This window comes from Buteo buteo, chromosome 9 (genome assembly GCF_964188355.1).
Source record: "Buteo buteo chromosome 9, bButBut1.hap1.1, whole genome shotgun sequence".
Classification (NCBI taxonomy): domain Eukaryota; kingdom Metazoa; phylum Chordata; class Aves; order Accipitriformes; family Accipitridae; genus Buteo; species Buteo buteo.
Genome location: NC_134179.1, coordinates 40,050,512 through 40,069,664, shown reverse-complemented (window position 1 = coordinate 40,069,664; position 19,153 = coordinate 40,050,512). Strand labels below are relative to the sequence as shown.

The following is a 19,153-nucleotide window of genomic DNA, read 5'->3' as shown; positions in this document are numbered from 1 at the left end:
AGCAATTTTTAATGACTCTAAAGAGGGAAATGATGTCACTTCAAGGGGAAGCCCTCAGTGCAGGAAGGAGCAGGAGCAGCCAAGAATCTGTTCCCCTTTTCCTGTGGCAGAGTTGCCACCGGCCATCTGTTGACCTGCCCGGCAAAGAGAGAGAGCCTAGCAGGTCACTCTAGGCTGGTTTCTGGGGTCCTCACAGCAGGCTTTGAGGGGAGCACAAGACAACAAAGGAAAGAGAGAAAAAGGGTGAGTGGAAGAGAGAAAAGGTAGACATTGGACATATTTTCAGAGAGCCCAGGCTTGTCCCTTCCACGCTGGCCTTGCAGACCAAGCCAGAAATAATCAGCGGCTCTCAAAACAACAGCATGAATTTTCATCCTCTCTCCAGCAGCATGTTCTGAATTCCTAGTGGTCCTGATCCAAGGCCGTTGCCAGCATCTTTAGCAGGGGGGGCACCTTCTGCCACAGTAGCGGCTGGTGATGCAGGAGAGGTCACAGCAACCAGAGTTGATGGGCACTCCATCACAGCTGAGGATGCTGCCAACGGCAGCGGAGGTGGAGGAGCCCACAACGGTGTTCTGCGGGAAGGAGCTGAGGATGGGGCCGGGCAGGGTCACCACCACGGGAGAGGGCTCAATGACGACAGTGGAGTTCTGGCACTGCCTGACACAGGGCTCATTGCAGCTGTTGGCCAGCGGGGTCGGGCCACAGGGCTGGCAGGGCTGGCACTGGTCACAGCAGGACATGACTTGGGGCTGGAGGTGCACCTGGGAGAGAGGGCAGGGAGGAAGCAAAACATGGGGAGGCGTGAGGAGCATTCTGTCACCACACCACGAGGGAGCCCAAGAAGATGCAGGACCGGGAGATGGAGGCTGTGCAGAGATGTCTGAGGGCTTCTTGGCCTCGTCCTGCCAGGGCCCAGAAAGAGCCACGAGCTCCCATGCGGCTACTGCCTAGCCCTGAGTCCAGAAGGCACCCCAGTACAGTCTCAGCCTCCCTCCATGTCTAACCTTCTCCCCGCTTCCCTCTCCCATGACAAGCAGCCCCATGATGTGGCATAGAACCAAGCTGGTGTCAGCTGAGAGGCCCATTGAGGTGAGACCTGCCTTTAGAGAAAGCAGAGAAGGAGAAGGGGGTTGAGACTCACCTGACTCCCAAGGAGATGGAGGCAAGAGAAGTGGATGAGAGAGTGAGGAGCTGGGCTGGCTTTTATCATGGACCTTTACTGCCCCAGGCTGCCAGGTGGTGATTATTTTCTGACAAGTTCATCTTGAATGCAAAACATCTCACCTAATGCTATGGGCTGTGTTTCGGCTTCCTGAATTGCTGTCTTCTCATTTCCTGCTTTATGCCAGTGTGGCAGTACATTCCCACCCCCCCATCCTGCCAGCAGGAAACAAACTTCTCCAGGAAGGGAGAAGGGGAAGGAAACCCTGGAGGCTGCAGGTTGAAATTTGAACTGGCCAATCGAGATGTGCCAGGTACACTGAGGTGACCCTCCTAGCCAACAGAATTAAATGACCACAGGTCAGAGTCAACAGGGGTATAAACAGGGTCCCACCGGAGGACATTTTGGCAGTCCTCCTCAGAGCAGCGGGTCTGCAGTTGGGGACTCCCCCTCAGGTTGGGGCACCGCCCGAGGTAACTCCTCGAGGGAGAGAGCCCTCAGCTTTTAGGTGAGTGATAGGCGCATTTTGAGCCATCACTTTAAATCTTGGGGAATCTTAAGTCAGCCGTGTAGTATTAATTCTCTTCACATCATTGAGCCTGTGGTTTTGTAAAATAGTACTGGACTTCTAACTAAATTTTGCTGAAGAATAAATCTGTGTTTTAACACCTGTTGGGTTTGGTTAGTTGTGCATCCGTAACATTCCCCAGTGAAGGCATCTTTTGTGTGACAGGATGAGAGGCCCGAGCATTTCCAGAGCAAAACATGTCAGCGTGGGCAGAGGACTCAGCTCGCACACTGAAGGAGTCCAGTAAAGGCAAATTATGTCCATCTGTGTCACTCTTTTGGCGTTCTTTGTGGCCCTGTCGCCATGAAGTAGCCCACCTCCTGGGTTTGACCATATCTCACCTAAAAATGATCCCATGAAAATTCTGCTGGCTGGTTTTGCTTCCTGCTGTTCTGCACCAGGGAGAGGGCATAGGGGACCATGTGGTGAAGGGTCCTTTTCAGATCTCAGAAAGAAAGGCCTGACAGCAAATGACATAATAAAATGGCTGTTCTAGTAAGATGATAGAATAAAAAGAGGAATATACATAGCAAGTAAACCTTACATCCCTTCAGTTGCTGGGAACCCTGTGTTTGTGCAGCATCAGATGGACCTAGGTAGATTTTCCGAAGACACACTGCGCAGAGGCTGTCCAGGGAGAGCTTCTGCTTTCCTCTCATGACATGGTGCCTTTTATTTTGTGTTACAAAAATAAAATGCACATCTTCTCGAACACTGGAAGCTTATTTCTCTCATAACACCCACCAACGTGCAGCACAGGCTGGCACAGGGCACTCCAGCAGATTTCTTTGCAGCAGCTACTCATGCTAATGTACGGGCATCTCAAGCCTTTAGTGGAAGGCACAATAGAGCAGATGTCTTGCCACTCCTTGAGTACAGTGTTTTCTTCAAAGCTCCCAATACCCCTTCCTCTATGCAGTCTCCCTGGATACCCAAACAACACCATTAGCACATTCAGGGCCTTGTCCTTCCCCAGAATGCTCCCCAGAATCCCTGCCAGGACCATCCCCAGGGTGTCCCCAGCTGGTCAGGTTTATGCGTGTGTTCCCTTGTCTGCGCTTGTCTGCATGCTGGATTTGTGCAAGTGTTTCTGCGTGCAGAATTTTGCGTGATTCCAGGATGGTGCACATGAGCATGTGTGTGTTTGTGTGTCTCTCATCACAAGGGAATGCACTGTTCACAGCAGGGAGACTCTCCACTGCTCTGTCCATAAGCTCCACGAAGCAGCCAGGGCCAGAAGGAGCCTGAGTGCTGCTGAACAACAACAGAACAAACCTGGCAGACAACTGCCCACAGCACAGGCACTGAAATGCAATCTTTTTTATCTTCATCTCTCCTTTCCCTGCTTCTGCAAAACTCACACTGTTTTACTGCTGATTTCAGGTCACAACAAGGATGGTTTCGCAACAGTTTGGATCCATAGTTTAATTCAGTGTAACGATATTGGAAGTGCCTCAGCATGGCTGGCAGTCCCCTCTCCCTGCCTCTCCAGGCCAATACACAGCTGCTCTCCCCAGTGCTAGGGAGTTCAAAAGGATGGGGTTTGCTTTATGGACAGGGAGAAGGTCTGAGTGATCCTGCTCACCATGTGCTGTCCATCCCTGAGTGGATCTGTTTCCAATGCAGTGTTGCCAATGTCTGGGGTGGGACACACACCCACCTCATGTCCATGCCAATGCCAAATGTACTCATCAACCTGGTGCTGTGTCAGGCAGGGGCTGAGACCTTGGACTGAACAGGTACTGAATAAAAGGAACATGGAGCCAACGAGGACAGGTGCTCTGCTGCACCTCATACTCACCAAGAAGGAAGACCTCATTGGGGACTGAGGACTGGAGGAAAGCAAATGTCACTAGTGTCTTCAAGAAGGAGAACCCAGGGAACTACAGGCCTTTCAGCCTCACCTTGATCCCTGGGAAGGAGATGGAGCACCTAATCATGGAAAGCCTGCCTAATCCAGGCCTGTTAAGGATGAGAAAGTCATCAGGAGTAGTCAGTATGGCTTCACCAAGGGGAAGTCAAGCCTGATCAAGTCGATAAGCTTCTGTGATGAAGTGACTGGACTGGGAGATGAGGAGACAGCAGTGGATCTTGTCTACCTGGACAAGCCTTTGACACTGTTGCCCACAAGATCCTCATAGAGAAGCTGTTCCTGTAAGGGCTAGATGAGCAGACAGTGAGGTGGATTGAAAACTGTCTGAATGGCCAGGCCCAGAGGGTGGTGACCAGTGGTGCAAAACCTAGTTGGAGGCCAGTGACTAGTGGTGTCCTGTTTAACATCTTCGTTGATGATCTGGATGATGGGACAGAACGTATCCTCAGCAAATTTGCAGATGATAGCAAACTGTGAGGAATGGCTGATAGGCCAGAAGGTCATGCTGCCATCTAGGGGGACCTCGCCAAGATGGAGAAATGGGCTGATAGGAACCTCATGCAGCTCAAGAAGGGGAAGTGCAAATTCCTGCCCCTGGGGAAGAACAATGTCATGCACTAGGGCAGCTTGGGATCACCCAGATAGAAAGCAGCTTTGCAGAAAAAAACCTGGGGGTTCTGGTAGACACCAACTTGGCCATGAGCCAGCAATGTGCCCTTGTGTCAAAGAAGTCCAGTGGTACCCTTGGCTGCATTAGACAAAAGTATTGCCAAGAGGTCAAGAGAGGTGATTGCTACCCCTTATTCAGCACTGGTGGGCCACAACTGGAGTGGCATATTCTCCCATACTTCCTTTATGACCAAATTGGTGACAAATGGGTTCAGAAGGAGGGTGATAAGGTGAGTGGAAAATTGGCTGGACTACTGGGGTGAAAGAGTTGTGATCAGTGGAGCAAAGCCCATCTGGCAGACACTTACTACTGGAGTCTCTCAGGGATCAGCAGTAGGAACAACACTGTTTACTGTTTCCATGAATGCCACTAGTAGAGGGAAGGAGGACACTCTCTGCAAGTTTGGGGATGACAGCCAACCACAGGGAACAGGCGGTACAATGATCTCTGTTAGCCAGATTGTTCCCAGCAGGTCCAGGAACTACCTGTTCAAAAGCAACAGAGAAGATGGACTAGGCTGTGGAAGTGCTCTGCCACAGGAGTAGAGGCAATGAACAGCTGCTGGAAAATGAGTTCTAGTTAAGCAACAGGCTAAAAGAAATAATGAGAACTGGAATGTGCTTCCCTGGGAGCTGCTGCAATCTAATAGTAGCGGGATCTTATGTGAACTGTTCCAAGAGGGAGTTGATGTAGATGACCTCTGGAGGTCCTGGATTCTGACTCAGTGATTCCCCCTCTCCCCTGCCCTGAGCCCTGCACTGCCATGGGCACATGTGTCCTCCGAGCCCCTTGGCCACAGCACAACTTTCAGGCCCTGTGCCGCGAGTGCAGAGAGGCAGCTGAAGGGAGGGAGGCTCTCAGCCTCCTCCCTGCCATCCGCAGGAAACCAGTGGCTGCTGCTGGCAGCCCCTGAGCTCGGAGACAGCTCTGGGAAGCTGGTCCATCTCCCGGGTCAGGGCCCTGCTGCTGTGCCAGGCTGCTGCTGTGCCCGGCTGCTGCTGTGCCAGGCTGCTGCTGTGCCCGGCTGCTGCTGTGCCAGGCTGCTGCTGTGCCCGGCTGCTGCTGTGCCAGGCTGCTGCTGGCGCTGCGCAGGCTGCTTCTTGCTGGGGAGGTGTCCTTGCCGGAGGAGCGGGAGAGGGCATTGCCCAGGAGACAAAGCGGTGCCCGTGCAGAGCCCCTGCGCCCTCGCAGCCCGGGCGAGACCCCGAGCGGCGCCGGCGCAGGGCTCAGCCCCGGGGCGGAGCTGGCGGAGGCGGCGGAGAGGAGGCGCCGCGGCCGGAGCAGAGAGCCGGGGCTGGCGGGGGGCAGCGAGGCGCGGGCGGCGGAGCGGCGGGATGCGGCGGTGCCGGGGCGCGGCGCTGGCGGCGCTGGCCGCGGTGCTCCTGGGTGCGCGGGGCTGGCGGCGGTGGACGGGGCCGGGGGCTGTGCCCGGGCTGTTCCTCTCCTTCTTCAGCGTGTCTTTCCCCCTCCCTGCCGCTCTGCCATGCCTCGTCCCCCTTCCAAACCCTCCGAGTCCTCGCTTCCTCTTCTCCCTATTTCGCCATCACCTCTGCTGCTACAAGCCTGCTTGCATGTACGCCTGCCTTTCCAGGCACCTGCTCTTTCCCCCGTGCATTTGGCAGGTCTTACTGCCCTGACTGTAGCCCTCTGCCCTTCACTGGAACAACCCATCTCCCCGTCTACTCTTCCTCTCCCCATCCATCCATCCATCCATCCATTTATCCACCCAGCTTTTGACCCATCTCTCCATGCAGCTAGCATCCTTAAGCCCTCTTCCTACCCCGAGACCCCTCTCTCATCTCTCCCTTTCCTTCATGTCTGTAGGCACAAGTTTGTTTTCCTGCACCACACTGTTATTGCATACATCCTCTCGTCCCCCTGTGCATTCAGCATTTATTCTTCTTCTGAATTCAACCCTTCATCCTTCGCTGCAACACACCCAACTCTCCTGTCTCCTCTCTCGCCATCCATCCATCCATCCGTCCATCCCTGCACCCGACTTTCATTCTAACTCTGCATGCATCAATTTCACATTCCCTCCCACACTTCTCCCCTTGCTCCACACACCTGCCCCAGGACCACTCTCCATCCCTGTTGATGGGCACACGTCGCCATCCGTTCCAGTCCAGCTCTGTCTCACTGCCACTGTTCCTGACTGTTTCTCTGGGAAAAGAGCCACCAGAGCTGAGCGATCTTTGGTGATCTTTGGTCTTTCCTTCTCCTTTCTCGCCAGTGGCTGTGGTCAGAGCCCAGGTGCAGCAGGAGGCATCGGCGGAGACCACCGAGGGCACCGGCATCAGCATCAACTGCTCACACCCCAACAAACAGAGCTACGACTATATCCACTGGTACCGTCAGCTCCCGGGCCAAGGCCCCGCATTCCTCGTGAACACTCTTAAAGACTCCAAAGAGCTGCCGGACCTGCCGGGGCGGCTGTCGGTGGCGGCAGACCGCCGGTCCAGCGCCCTGTGGCTCGCCCGGCCCCGGCGCGGGGACGCGGCCGTGTATTACTGCGGCCTGAGAGACACGGGGAGAGGAGCCGGGGCTGCGGCCGGGCACGAACCGCCGCGGGCGGGGCCGGGCCTGCGGGGCGGGGCGGGGGGGGACAGCCCCGGGCGGGGCCGCCAGGGGGCGCTGCCGCTCCGCCCGCCGGCGCCGCCTCGCCCCGCCCGGCCCCGCCCGGCCCCGCCCACGGCCCCGGGGCGCTTCCCCTGCCGTCAGGCGTTGTCATCAGCATCAGCACTGGCACGGGTATCAAGTATCGCCATCGCAATCGGCATCCAGATTCTTATAGAATTATAGAATCATTTAGGTTGGAAAAGACCTTCAAGATCATCGAGTCCAACCATTAACCATGCCCACTAAACCATGTCCTGAAGTACCCTCTCCACTTGCTTTTTGAATATCTCCAGGGATGGTGACTCAACCACTTCCCTGGGCAGCACATTCTTCCGAGCTTCTCCATTGTTTCCCACCACGGGATCTCTTCCGGTCCTCGGAAGCCATCCTGCAGAGTCAGGAGTTTGAGCCCAACACAGACATGAGTCAATGACGTAGGGGTGACTGAAACCCTCAGGCTTTCTCCATAGGTCCCAGACCATGAGGCTGTTGTAGAGGATTTGGCTCCACACCAAATGCAGAGCCTTTTGGTGTGCAGGTGAAGTCCCAGAGATGGGATGAAAGCTTGGACACACCTAGTGTCCGAGACACATTGGGGGCTCAAGGGGTGCCAAGGTCATGTCTCAGAGGCAGTCAGAAAGAGAATTGCTACATTTCCCAAAGGGGTCGAAGGTCTGGGGTTTGCTGAAGCTGAAAGCCGTCCACTGACCAGAAAGGTTTCTGTACAGCTGGTCCCCAGGGAAGCCTGCATGGCTCTAGTAGCTCACTCAGCTGTTCCAGGTCCATGCTCCCAGGCTGCAGAAGCAGAGAGGAAAACCTGGTTTCTGCAAGGGCAGAGGCCCCTGTCCTGAACTGGCAAAGGACGCCTTCTCCAGGCATTCCTTGGATGGGCTTCCAACAGGCCAGGTTGCATGCTTGCCTCAGTGGTGGTGTCTGGGAGCCCAGGGCAGCACAAGCAGCTGTGCCCTTGTAGGAAATCAGACCAACTGCACTCTGAGATGTCTTTTTAAAAGGGTAGCCAGCCAGGGAAGTGATCCTTCTCCTCTGTCACTCATGAGACCATGCCTGGGGTCTTTTTATTTCTCACTTTTTTTTGAGCCGGAAAATTCTCAAGTGTTCTCAAGTACTGGAATGCACTCTTCACAACTATTTTACAGGCTCTGGCCTTGGAAATTTTCCAGGCATGACAGGCACAGCCCTGAGCAGCCTGATCTAATGAGACCTGCTCTGAGCAGGGACTTGGAGGGGGTGACCTGCAGAGGACCTCTCCAACCTAAATTGTGCTATGGTCAGAGTAAAAATAGTGTGGCTACAAGGCTTTGTTAAAGGCTACAAGGAAGGAGAGGTCAAATGCAGATCCTACTTGTTTTGAGGAAACCGAGAATGGAAGGGTTATGGTCAAGTGAAAGGACTGTTTATTTGCATTTGAGTGGGGTTTTTTTTCCCCAACAAGCTTTTCAGAAGCTGATTTATGAGCTTTATGAGATGGGATGGGCAGTGTGGCTGGAAATGTCGTTTGCTGGTTCCTGAGATATCTTCTCCTGAAGAGAGGGAGAAAGTCCACAGTGCCTGGAGGGGCTGAGTGGGACAGTTGGTGTCTGCAGGGTTTGGGGTTGTTGACCATTGTGTTTGTGAGAGCTGCAGCCTTGGGGTGTGCTGAGAGGAGCTTGGGGCACCATGCAGGAGCCAGGAGAGGCCAACTCGACCGTGGTCTTGAGGTTGGTGAAACAGGAGGCACGAGGCATCAAGGAAAGAGGGACTCCCAAGATGTTGCACAGGAGGATGTGCCAGTGAGCTTGGTCACCAGGTGCATGTCTGTCCCCCCTTAACTCCACACCTTGGAAAAGCAAAGGTGGTGTCTGCAGGAGCAGCACGTGTCACTGCTGGAGGAGGGAGGACCACAGCATGGGCAATTCAAGCATGCTAAGGAGAAGCATTTTGTCTTCCCTGTTTCACTCTTTGTTGCCCTTGCCGAGTCATTTCCGGCAGCTGTGCTCTCTCAGGGCTCTTGGTGGGGACGTGTGGCTTTTCTGAGTCTCTCTCACACATGCAGGAGGATTGGTCTCAGCATGCACCTCGGGTATCTCATCCTCGCTGCTTTCCTGAGGCAACTACTAGGTAAGCACTGCCTTTGACTGGAAGCTTGATTCCTCTTCCCCCCAGGAGACCCTCACCCCCTCAACAGTTCTCTGCAGGGAGCTGCTCTTGAAGTAAGGGCAAATGTTGGGAAACATCAGATCACACGGGTGGTTTTGCACCTGCTTTCTCAAGATGCAGTTACCGATGGGAAAGAAAAATGAGACCAAGAAGCGTCTCCTCTCCTGATCATCTTAGACCCCTGCCCTTCCTTTTCTCTTGCCAACCATCCACCTCTCTCGGCCTCTCTCTGCAGATCTGTCTGGGCCCAGCGTTTCACAGACATATGACTGCAGAAGCTCTTTTCTATCTCAGCAGTACCTATTTTCTGACACACAGCACTTTTGAAAGGTGATGCAGGGACATGAAAGCTCTCTCATCCCACTCTCATTCTTAGGGTGTCCCAGGATCTCTCCTGGCCCGCACATGTCATGCAGCATGCCCTGGCTATCCATTCCTCCTGCGTGATTGCAATGCCAGGACTTCCTTTTCCCTCCCCTCCCTTACCCCTGGAGCCTTTTGAGAGCACAGGGAATGGGGAGCAGGATGAAACTTCTCACAGCAGTTCCTGTGTCCCTCACCCTACTGGAGGTGTCCTGGAGCCAGGACAGGAAGGCCAGGCACTACAGGCTCTTCCCTGGAGCCTCCAGGCAGTAGGCGATTGAGGATGGAAGACCTGGGTGAAAGCACAACTCCCTCTCCGGGGGTATCCCTGTGGGAGGTTATTGGCATTACAGTGCTCTGGGATCCATGCTGAGCTGAGGTCTCAGACCTCCTGCCCAATGACACTCACCACCTTGCTGTTCCCACCCATGGGGGTCTTGCTGCAGAGCAAGACACAGGGAACTTTCTCCTCTGGCACTTTGCATCCCCTCTTGTTTTGCATCTTGGAGCCTTTCCCTGCACAGCTGCTGACCCTTGCTTTCTTCCAGGCACCATGGGGCAGACCACCGTCACCCAGCAAGAAGGACAAGTCACAGTCAAGGAGAGAGACACCTTCCAGACCACCTGCACCTACCAGGTCACCAGCTTTTATGGATTGCTCTGGTACCAGCAGAGGAAAGGCCAAGCCCCACAGCTTATCTCAAATCAGGCAGCAGCTGGCCCCAGGCGGAGTGGCCGTCTCACCACTGTGCTGAACACCACGGGGAAAAACAGCCTTCTCCGGCTGGAGGAAGTCGAGGTCTCTGACGCTGCCTTGTACCTCTGTGCGGTGCAAGACACCCTGGTGCAGGAAGCTTCCTTGGCTGTGCAACAAGCCAGGGGAGAGAGGGCATTGGTTTGTGTGAGGCTGAGCTTGGGGGAAGGGGCTCTCAGCTCTCCCCTGGCAGTGATGCTTGCCCTGTACACCCAGAGCTCTGCAGGTCAAAATCCTCTTCCAGGAGAGGACAGTGTCAGTGGCTTGAGAGGAAGAAGAAGGTGGTGAACGCGTCTCAGGTTCCCTCGTTTTCACCACAGGCTATGTGGTTATTCTGCCCGTGGCTTTGGAGAAGTGATGGGCAATGTAGGAAGTTGGGACCACTTGTGCAATGGTTCCCTGCTGCTCTTCACTTTCTGGTTTTGTCTACTGCACATTGCTTCTTCAGGTATTCTTGCAAACCTGTTCCTTAGAGTATCTGCTCTGGGATGTGTCCCTCAGGGGTCAGAGTTCAAAGTAAGATGAAAAATGTAACTAACGTGCCACAGAACAACACTCCTTCCAGGAATTACATGCTTACAACAATTTTGGAAAATACTCAGAACTACTCTGTGGCTCCTCCAGTTGCTGCATGCCTCCGTGCTGTGATCCAGAGGACCTGCTGTCCCCCAGTGCACTCTGCCGGTCCTTGGAGGCCTCCTCATGCCCTGCCTCGTGGGCTTTCCCCAGCCTCGCCTCGTTTCTTCATCAGTGGGACCAGGCTGTACAACTCTGTACAAGAGCACAAAGGGGGAAGAGAGCCCCAAGCAGAGGTGGTCAACAGGCCGTGCCAGGAGAAGAGCCAGCTTTGCGGAAAGCTGCTTCTTGCTTGGCAGAAGGCCAGGCACCACAGAGCAGCCATGGGGGCTTGGGCACTGGCTGCTGTCCTTGGGCTCCTGTCTGGTGGGAGCTGGGGCTGTGTGAGAAGCATGAGGACCCTGGTGTGTGGCCTGTGTAACTGCTGGGCTGTGCAGGGCACTGTTTGGAGAGTGGAGGGTGTAGAGGGTGTGTAGGTAGAATTTCCTTCCGCACAGGTTGTCAGCTGTTGACCTCTCAGAGCCTCCAGCACCACCGGGCTCCTCACTGGGGGATAGCAGTGCTTGAGCTCCCCATCTGCAGGACCTGCTCTGAGGCCAAGGGGCCATACCTGAGCAGAGATGCCAGAAGGCAGGGCCTGATCTCCACTGGCTGTGGAGGAGCTGAGTATGTCTTCTTCAGCTTCAAGAGGCAGTGACTGCAAGGGACCCATTGCCCTGTCTCCCACCCTCCCCTTCCTCTGGAAATGATGAAAAGTTCACTTGCGTCCTCACCTTCTCCCCCCACAACCAAAGGCAATACCTTTTGTCCTTGGCACCACAAGACAATGTCCACCAAGAAAAGGATTACTTGGAGGCAGAGGCTGTGATGCAGAAAACTTTAATAACTCTGAAGAGGGAAGGGAGTTCAATTCTAGAGGAGGCTGACGGTGCAGGGAGAGCAATAGCAGCTGCTGAAAGCCTGCACCCATTGCCCATGGTGGAGATCCTGCAGGACATCCGTTTGCTTGCACCGCAGAGAGAGCGGGGTCAGCAGATGCCCCAGGTTGGGTCTGGGGATCTTACGGCCCAGAAGAACAAAAGAAGACAAGAAAGAGATTGGAGGTAGTGGAAGGCAGGGGATTTAGACTTTGGCCATGTTTTCAGAGGGCCTCCGCTGCCCTCCTTTGGAAGGGCAGCACTGGATGTTCAGCCTCTCTGAAATGAGTGGCCAGGAGCTCCGTCCTCACTTCAGCATCAGCTGCTGGTTTTGGGGTGGTCCTTGTCCGGGCTGTCACCAGCGGCTTTAGCAGGGGGGGCACCTTCTGCCACAGTAGCGGCTGGTGATGCAGGAGAGGTCACAGCACCCAGAGTTGATGGGCACCCCATCACAGCTGAGGATGCTGCCAACGGCAGCGGAGGTGGAGGAGCCCACAACGGTGTTCTGCGGGAAGGAGCTGAGGATGGGGCCGGGCAGGGTCACCACCACGGGAGAGGGCTGGATGACAACGGTGGAGTTCTGGCACTGCCTGACACAGGGCTCATTGCAGCTGTTGGCCAGCGGAGTCGGGCCACAGGGCTGGCAGGGCTGGCACTGGTTGTAGCAGGACATATCTCAGGTCCAGAAGTTTAGCTGGGAGAGAGGGCAGAGAGGAATCACAGCACGGGTACATGCGAGAAGCCGTCTGCCATGAGTCCACCAGCAAAGTCAAAGGCACCTGCTGAGCTGGGAGGTAGAAGCTGGGCAGTGATGCTAAAGGGTTTCTGAGCCCTATCCAGACACGGTACTGCCGAGTGTCACCAGGCCCAAAGGAGCTGCTGACTACCTCTTAAAAGAAGAGCCTTCTCAGCCAAGTCCCAGACACTCTCTGAGTGAGACCTTCACCTTTCTTCCCCCTCCCATGACAAGCAGCACCATGACCCAGCATAAGGTTTACGAGCATGCATCTGCAGGAGCAGAAAGTAACATGAGGAAAGGCCTTCAGACTCACCTGGTTCCCAAGGAGAAGGACGTGAGAGAGGTGGATGAGAGAGCAAGGAGCTGCGCTGGCTTTTATGGTGGCCCTGACCTGCCCCAGGCCCAGAGGGAGCTTCTACGGAAGTGACAATTTTCTAAGGTGCTCATGAAGAACGGAAAACATGCCAGCTAATGACATGGGCTGGGTGGTTGTTTTCCCGAATGACACCTTTTCATTTCCTGGCTTATGCCGTACCCATGCCCTCATGGAGGCTTCTTCTGAGTGCTGGGATTGAGAGGCCCCAGGATTTGCAGGACAGGAATGTGGCATTGCTGGCAGAAGACTCAGTTCGGGTGCCAGATAGGTGCAGTGCAGGCAAATGATGTTGGCCTGGGGCACGCTGGTGGGGTTGCCTGTGGCCACGTTGACAGGAATGGCCCAGCTGCTCCCAGCCCTGCAATCCCTGGCTGGTCACCCCAGGGCTTCCCTGTGTGAGGACGTGCCGTGTCTTTCCTTTTCCCTCCCTCCCTCCTTCCCGACTTGCTCCAATGTTCACTTGTGGTCAGCTTCCCAGGCAGGTGGGCTGCACTGCTGGGTTTCAACCCTCTTCCTCCTAAACCTGCCCTCTGGAGAAATTTGTTGACCTCTTTTGGCATCTTACTGTCAGGGGATTCCAGGGATCACAAGGGCCCTTAATGCAAACTGTTTTTCTGAGCATGCTGGGCCCGTGAACACATCTTCCACAAGGGTAGAAGATGACCACCTGGAAGGCACTTCTCGGTTACTGCAGCCCCCCCCAGGGCAAGAGGCGGTTGAACACAACGAGGTTGTTTCCCTGCAGAGGCTGCCTGCTGCACTCCCAGGTCCTGAAGGAGCATTTGAGAGTCCATTTTGGTCCCCACTCAGAAATGCAACAGGAGTTGAAGGAGGCAAAAGTTCGACCCACGGCTTCCATGCAGCATGTCAGGCACTCACCCTAACCCTAACCCTCTGGGTGATATTTTGAAATAGTAGTTTAACCTTAAACAAGAGCTGAACCACATTCAGAATTATGCTAGTTCCTAGCAATAAGACCACACTGGTCTCAATATCCCAGGGGTTTTCAAATTTTCCCAAGTTCTCAAACACCATTTTAACTAGACGGGGGAAGAAAGGTGTCTCACCCATAGATGGGCTCTCTGAGGAGGAAGGGTGAATGGTGTAAGTGTTAATAGCTTCCCACAGATGGCTCCCAAAGTATAGAGGTGACAACAATGCTGAGTGCAAACACCAGATTAGTCCCACAACCGATAATTTTATCATACCATAAACCAGTATTACACAATACATCCAAGCAAAAACCTTAATCTACCGCCCACGGTTGGTAAGCAGCAGCACAGGGACTACATACAGCAAGTGAGGTGATGCATAAGAGAACTCTAAAAACAAGTGCCACAACTCTAAGAACTCATAAATCAACATAGTGACCAGCGGCTATTAGACCAATGTAATAAATGCTTGTAACAAATTCATTTTAACAAGCGCTGGTTAGGGTTGTCATTATCTCAACCCTTCGAGCCCCACATTAGGCACCAAAAGGACTGTCGTGGTTTAACCTCAGCCAGCAACTAAGCACCAGGCAGCCGCTCACTCACTTCCCCCCCACCCCAGTGGGATGGGCGAGGAAACCGAGAGAAGAAGTAAAACTCATGGGTTGAGATAAGAACAGTTTAATAGAACAGAAAGGAGGAAACTAATAATGATAATGGTAACACTAATAAAATGACAATAGAAATACTAAAAAGGATTGGAATATGCAAGTGATGCACAATGCAATTGCTCACCACCCGCCAACAGATGGCCTCTTAGTCCCTGAGCAGCGATCTCCCCGCCTCCACTCACCCCAGTTTACCTACTAGATGTGATGTCCCATGGTACGGAATACCCCGTTGGCCAGTTTGGGTCAGCTGCCCTGGCTGTGTCCTGTGCCAATTTCTTGTGCCCCTCCAGCTTTCTCTCTGGCTGGGCATCAGAAGCTGAAAAATCCTTGACCTTATACTAAACATTACTTAGCAACCACAGAAAACATCAGTGTGTTACCAACATTCTTCTCACACCGAACTCAAAAACATAGCACTGTACCAGCTACTAGGAAGACAATTATCTATCCCAGCTGAAACCAGGACACAGGGCCTGTAGTGACAGAAGGGGTAATGGTTTTAAAGTGAAAAAGGATAGATTTAGATTGGACATAAGGAAGAAATCTTTTCTTATTAGGGTGGTGAGACTCTGGAACATTGTGGACGCCCCATCCTTGGAGTTTTTCAAGGTCAGGTTGGACAGGACTTTGAGCAACATGAAAACTGAGCAGAGCGCAGTAGGGATGGAACCAGAACTGACTCCAGTATGCAACAATCCAATGGTGCACACCATCCTCCTGCTGCATCCAATGTCACCTGCTCATCACACCACACTGAAGCCCAATCGTGCTCTGCCAACTAAGAGGACTTTATGCCGTCCCTTCTGCCCAGAAGACTGGCATGACAGATGGAGCCCAGAGTTGGGACCTAGATGAACTCCATGAACTTTTTATGGACATGACCCATAGACTAAAGGAATGATATCTCTCTGTGTGTATACACATACATATGTATCTATCTCTCTCATAGGATGGAAAAAGTGGTGACGATTGACCAGGATGTAACTGAAGGTATGGGAACTAAGCATGATGTCAATGGTATAGAATAAGGGGTGGATACTGTCCTGGTTTCAGCTGGGATAGAGTGAATTGTCTTCCTAGGAGCTGGTACAGTGCTATGGTTTTGAGTTCAGTGTGAGAACTCTCCTTCCCAACAGAGGCAAATAACTCCTGCTTTTCCAGAAGAAAACAAGACAGGAGTGGAAAAGTCCCTGGAGACTCCTAAGGACTACTTGTTGCTTAGGAAGTGCCTGATATTGTGCATGCACGGTATTGGAAGAATGCACAAGTTCTTCTAGGTTAAGTAGGGCAGCAGAAGCATTTTTCTTCTCGGGAAAACCAGGGAAGTTTTGTATACAAGGGAGATGTCATTAAGGGGTCCAGTCTGTTTGATTTAGTCCAATGTGTCCTCCAGTCTTGTGGCCCATCTAGCCTGAGAACACCTAGAGACTGGAATGTTTTTATGGACACCTATGATGAATGCCCCATCTTCTGTCATAGGACCACAACCAGGTTCTCTGGGGACAACTCAAAGTAACCGAGGAGGGCTGAGAAGCACTACACACAGCACCCTATAAAGCTTACTCTTGAAACTAAAATATTCATAGAATCATGGAATCAGAGCATGGTTTTGGTTGGAAGGGACCTTTAAAAGGTAATCTAGTCCAACCCCTTCTGCCATGGAGGGGTTTGTATTCACAAAATCTTCAAACTGTTTTGTCTGTTAGTGTCCACTCAAAAAACATCGGGTGAGGTGGGACAGGCTGGGCTGGGCTGAGCTTAAAGAGCACACACTCAGCCTTGCAATTGGGTTGTAAGTTTTATTTACAGAATACATTTATGATAATTGCCGCAAGCAATGCTGGTCTGGGTCTTCTAAAACATACTTTGAGTAGCTGTGGTCATGGGGAAAGATCTATCTTCATATTTTTCACAACACATCAGCGTCTGATCATTTTGTACTAGATTGTTGGAACACAGTTTTAAAATCTGTTTAAAAGGTAATCTGTTGTTACACTGATGTAGAAAAAAGACACTGTGATATCCACACGTGTCCTGGGTTTGGCTGGAACAGAGTTAATTTTCACAAGAAGCTGGGAGGGGACACCGCAAGGATAGGTGGCCCAAATTAGCCAAGAGGATATTCGGTACCATATGATGTCATGCTCAGTATATAAACTGGGGGAGTTGGCCAGGGGGAAGGGGGATTCTGGGCTCAGGAACGGACAGGGCCTGGGGTTCCAGGTGGTGAGCAATTGCATTGTGCATCACTTGCTTCGTATATTCTTCTATTAGTATTATTGGTTTTATTATTTCTTCTCTCCTTGTGTTGTCCTATTAAACTGTCCTTATCTCAGCCCACAAGGTTTTTATCTTTTTCTTCCGAACCTCTTCTGCATCCCACCAGGGGGGAGGAGTGAGCAAGTGGCCATGTGATGCTGAGTTGCTGGCTGTGCCTAAACCACGACAGCAGTCCATGGAGAGGTATACTGCAGTTGCTTCCTCTGCAAAGCACTATCCATAGCATCGTGTTTTAAAAAGGCCATGATGCCTTCAGGAAAGAGAGCACTCTTTGGAGGGTATGCACATGAGTCAAAAAACTCTGTGTGGTGCTGATGTGCCAAGAGAAGTGCTAGCCGGTGCTCTCCAGGCTGGTTATGAGGATGTGCATTCACCACCACGCTCACGGGTCTTGGATAAACATGGGCCCGAGGGAGACAGTTGCTCAGGTGAACACCTAGAAATGTTTGCCTGGTGTAGGGCTCTGCTGAGAACAAACAAAAGAGCTTGGTCCACCTCAGACTTCTGTCTGAGACAGGAGATAATTCTACCCCCAAAGCATCTACCGATCATTGCCGTAATTTAGGCAAGGGATGTGTAGGAGGTCTCCGTCCCAGGGTCAGACCTGGAGCTGGGTCTCAGAGCAAGGCCAGACTCAAGAGAGGACAAGGTGAAGGCTCCAGCCAGCGACTGCCGTGGACTATCTAGGAGCCTGGCCAGGCCAGGAGGATAACAGTAGCCCAGGCCAGACACAGGCACAGATAGGGCAGAGCTGGGGCAGGCCTGCGCTAGGCCAGAGCTCTCATAGGGACCGTGGGCCAGGAACCGAGCCAGAGCTGGGACCCATGGTTGCACTGGGTCTAGGTAGGCTTGGTCCTGATGCTCATTGTCCCTGAGTTACCACCTGACTCAGCACCGCCTCCCACAGAACCCAGCCTGGGGAGAGCTGCCCCCAGTCCTCACCCCACGTAGGAATCACTCTGTCCCCTGTGCTGGTCCTGTGGTGTTGGTGGTGTGTGAGGTCTGTGTGAGGGCAAACCCCCACACCACAGGGTCCCAGGGTCTGCAGCTGTGGGAAGGCCTTGGCCTGTGTGGAGGGAGCAGTGGTGTTGCACAGAACACAAGGGCCACTTCAGCCTCAGGGCTCTGGGAATGCTGAAGGAACTTGGTACTTGGGGGAAGGCACTCCAATGTGTGCCCTGCGGTTGGGCGAGTGCATGCCCTGTGCCATTGAGTTACAAGTCATGGATCCTGCTGAGTGTAGAATAAAATCCAACTGCCACTGCCATGTCTATGAGGAGCTGGAAGTATCTCCTCTCACATGGCACCTTTCCGGACCAGAGTTGGGTTGTGGCACTTGTGAGGCTGTAGAGTTCCTGGGCCTCAGGAAAACTGTGCTCGAGGAACACAAGGCAGCACAGAACAATGTTGCATATTTGGGCACCAGTCACTGTCCTGGGCCTGCCTTCACCCAAGGGGGTGGTTGGTTCACAGGGACAGGGGACTCCAGTGTGTGGCCTGCTGTAGCTGATACCAATACTAACTTGTGAACACCTCAGCCCTACACATGGAGGCAAGAGGTGGGCCATGCCAGATGCTGTGCTGAAGGGTGATAGCGCTGCACAGGGAAGCTGTCCCTGCTGCCCACGCCCAGGCGTGCTGGCCATGACCCCTAGAGTGGCTGATGGAGAGAAGGAGCAGGCAGAGCAGGGACTGTGGGCCATCCCCAAGGCTATTTGCCCCTTCCCAATTCCTGCCATCCTTTGGCAACATTGTCTTCTGAGCCTCCTTGCCCAGCACAGCTCCAGCCAAAGCAAGAGCAGCACTCTTCCCTAAGAGCTTGTGGGACTGCTGACCTCCTCGGGACTACCCACACGCCCAAAGTTCCTCTCTGGAGGACAGCAGTTGTCAGGATTCCTGTTCACATGACATGCTCCAGGGCCAAGGGAGTATTTGTGAGCAGAGTTGCAGCAAGGCAAGGCGTGATGTGGAGTAACTAGGGATGCCTTCCTTGGTGGATGAAAAGCTGGACATGAGCCAGCAATGTGCACTTGCAGCCCAGAAGGCCAACCGTACCCTGGGCTGCATCAAAAGAAGCGTGGCCAGCAAGTCAAGGGAAGTAATTCTGCCCCTTTACTCTGCCCTGGTGAGACCCCACCTGGAGTACTGAGTCCAGCTCTGGAGTCCTCAGCACAGGAAAGACATGGACCTGTTGCAGCTAGTCCAGAGGAGGGCCATGACAATTATTAGAGGGATGGAACACCTCTCCTATGAAGAAAGGCTGAGAGACTTGGGGTTGTTCAGCCTGGAGAAAAGCAGACTCCGGGGACACCTTATTGCAGCCTTTCAGTACTTAGAGGGAGCTTATAAGGAAGATGGGGACAAACTTTTTAGCAGTGTCTGTTCCAATAGGACAAGGGCTAATGGTTTTAAACTAAAAGAAGGTAGATTCAGACTAGGTATAAGGAAGACATTTTTTACAATGAGAGTGGTAAAATACTGGAACAGGTTGCC

General features: G+C 53.1%; 1 protein-coding gene and 1 pseudogene across 1 annotated transcript; both read right to left on the bottom strand.

Moving 5' to 3' along the window:
• LOC142034995 (feather keratin Cos1-1/Cos1-3/Cos2-1) lies at positions 1-6,391 on the bottom strand. The gene is made up of 2 exons (XM_075036834.1): positions 6,344-6,391; positions 1-764 (listed from the first exon to the last, which is right to left on the bottom strand). Exons 1-2 carry the CDS (start codon positions 6,389-6,391, stop codon positions 438-440), a joined length of 375 nt encoding a protein of 124 aa, XP_074892935.1. The 3' UTR covers positions 1-437.
• A 4,737-nt stretch (positions 6,392-11,128) lies between these two features.
• LOC142034584 (feather keratin Cos2-3-like) lies at positions 11,129-12,848 on the bottom strand (annotated as a pseudogene).
• Positions 12,849-19,153: the final 6,305 nt, after the last annotated feature.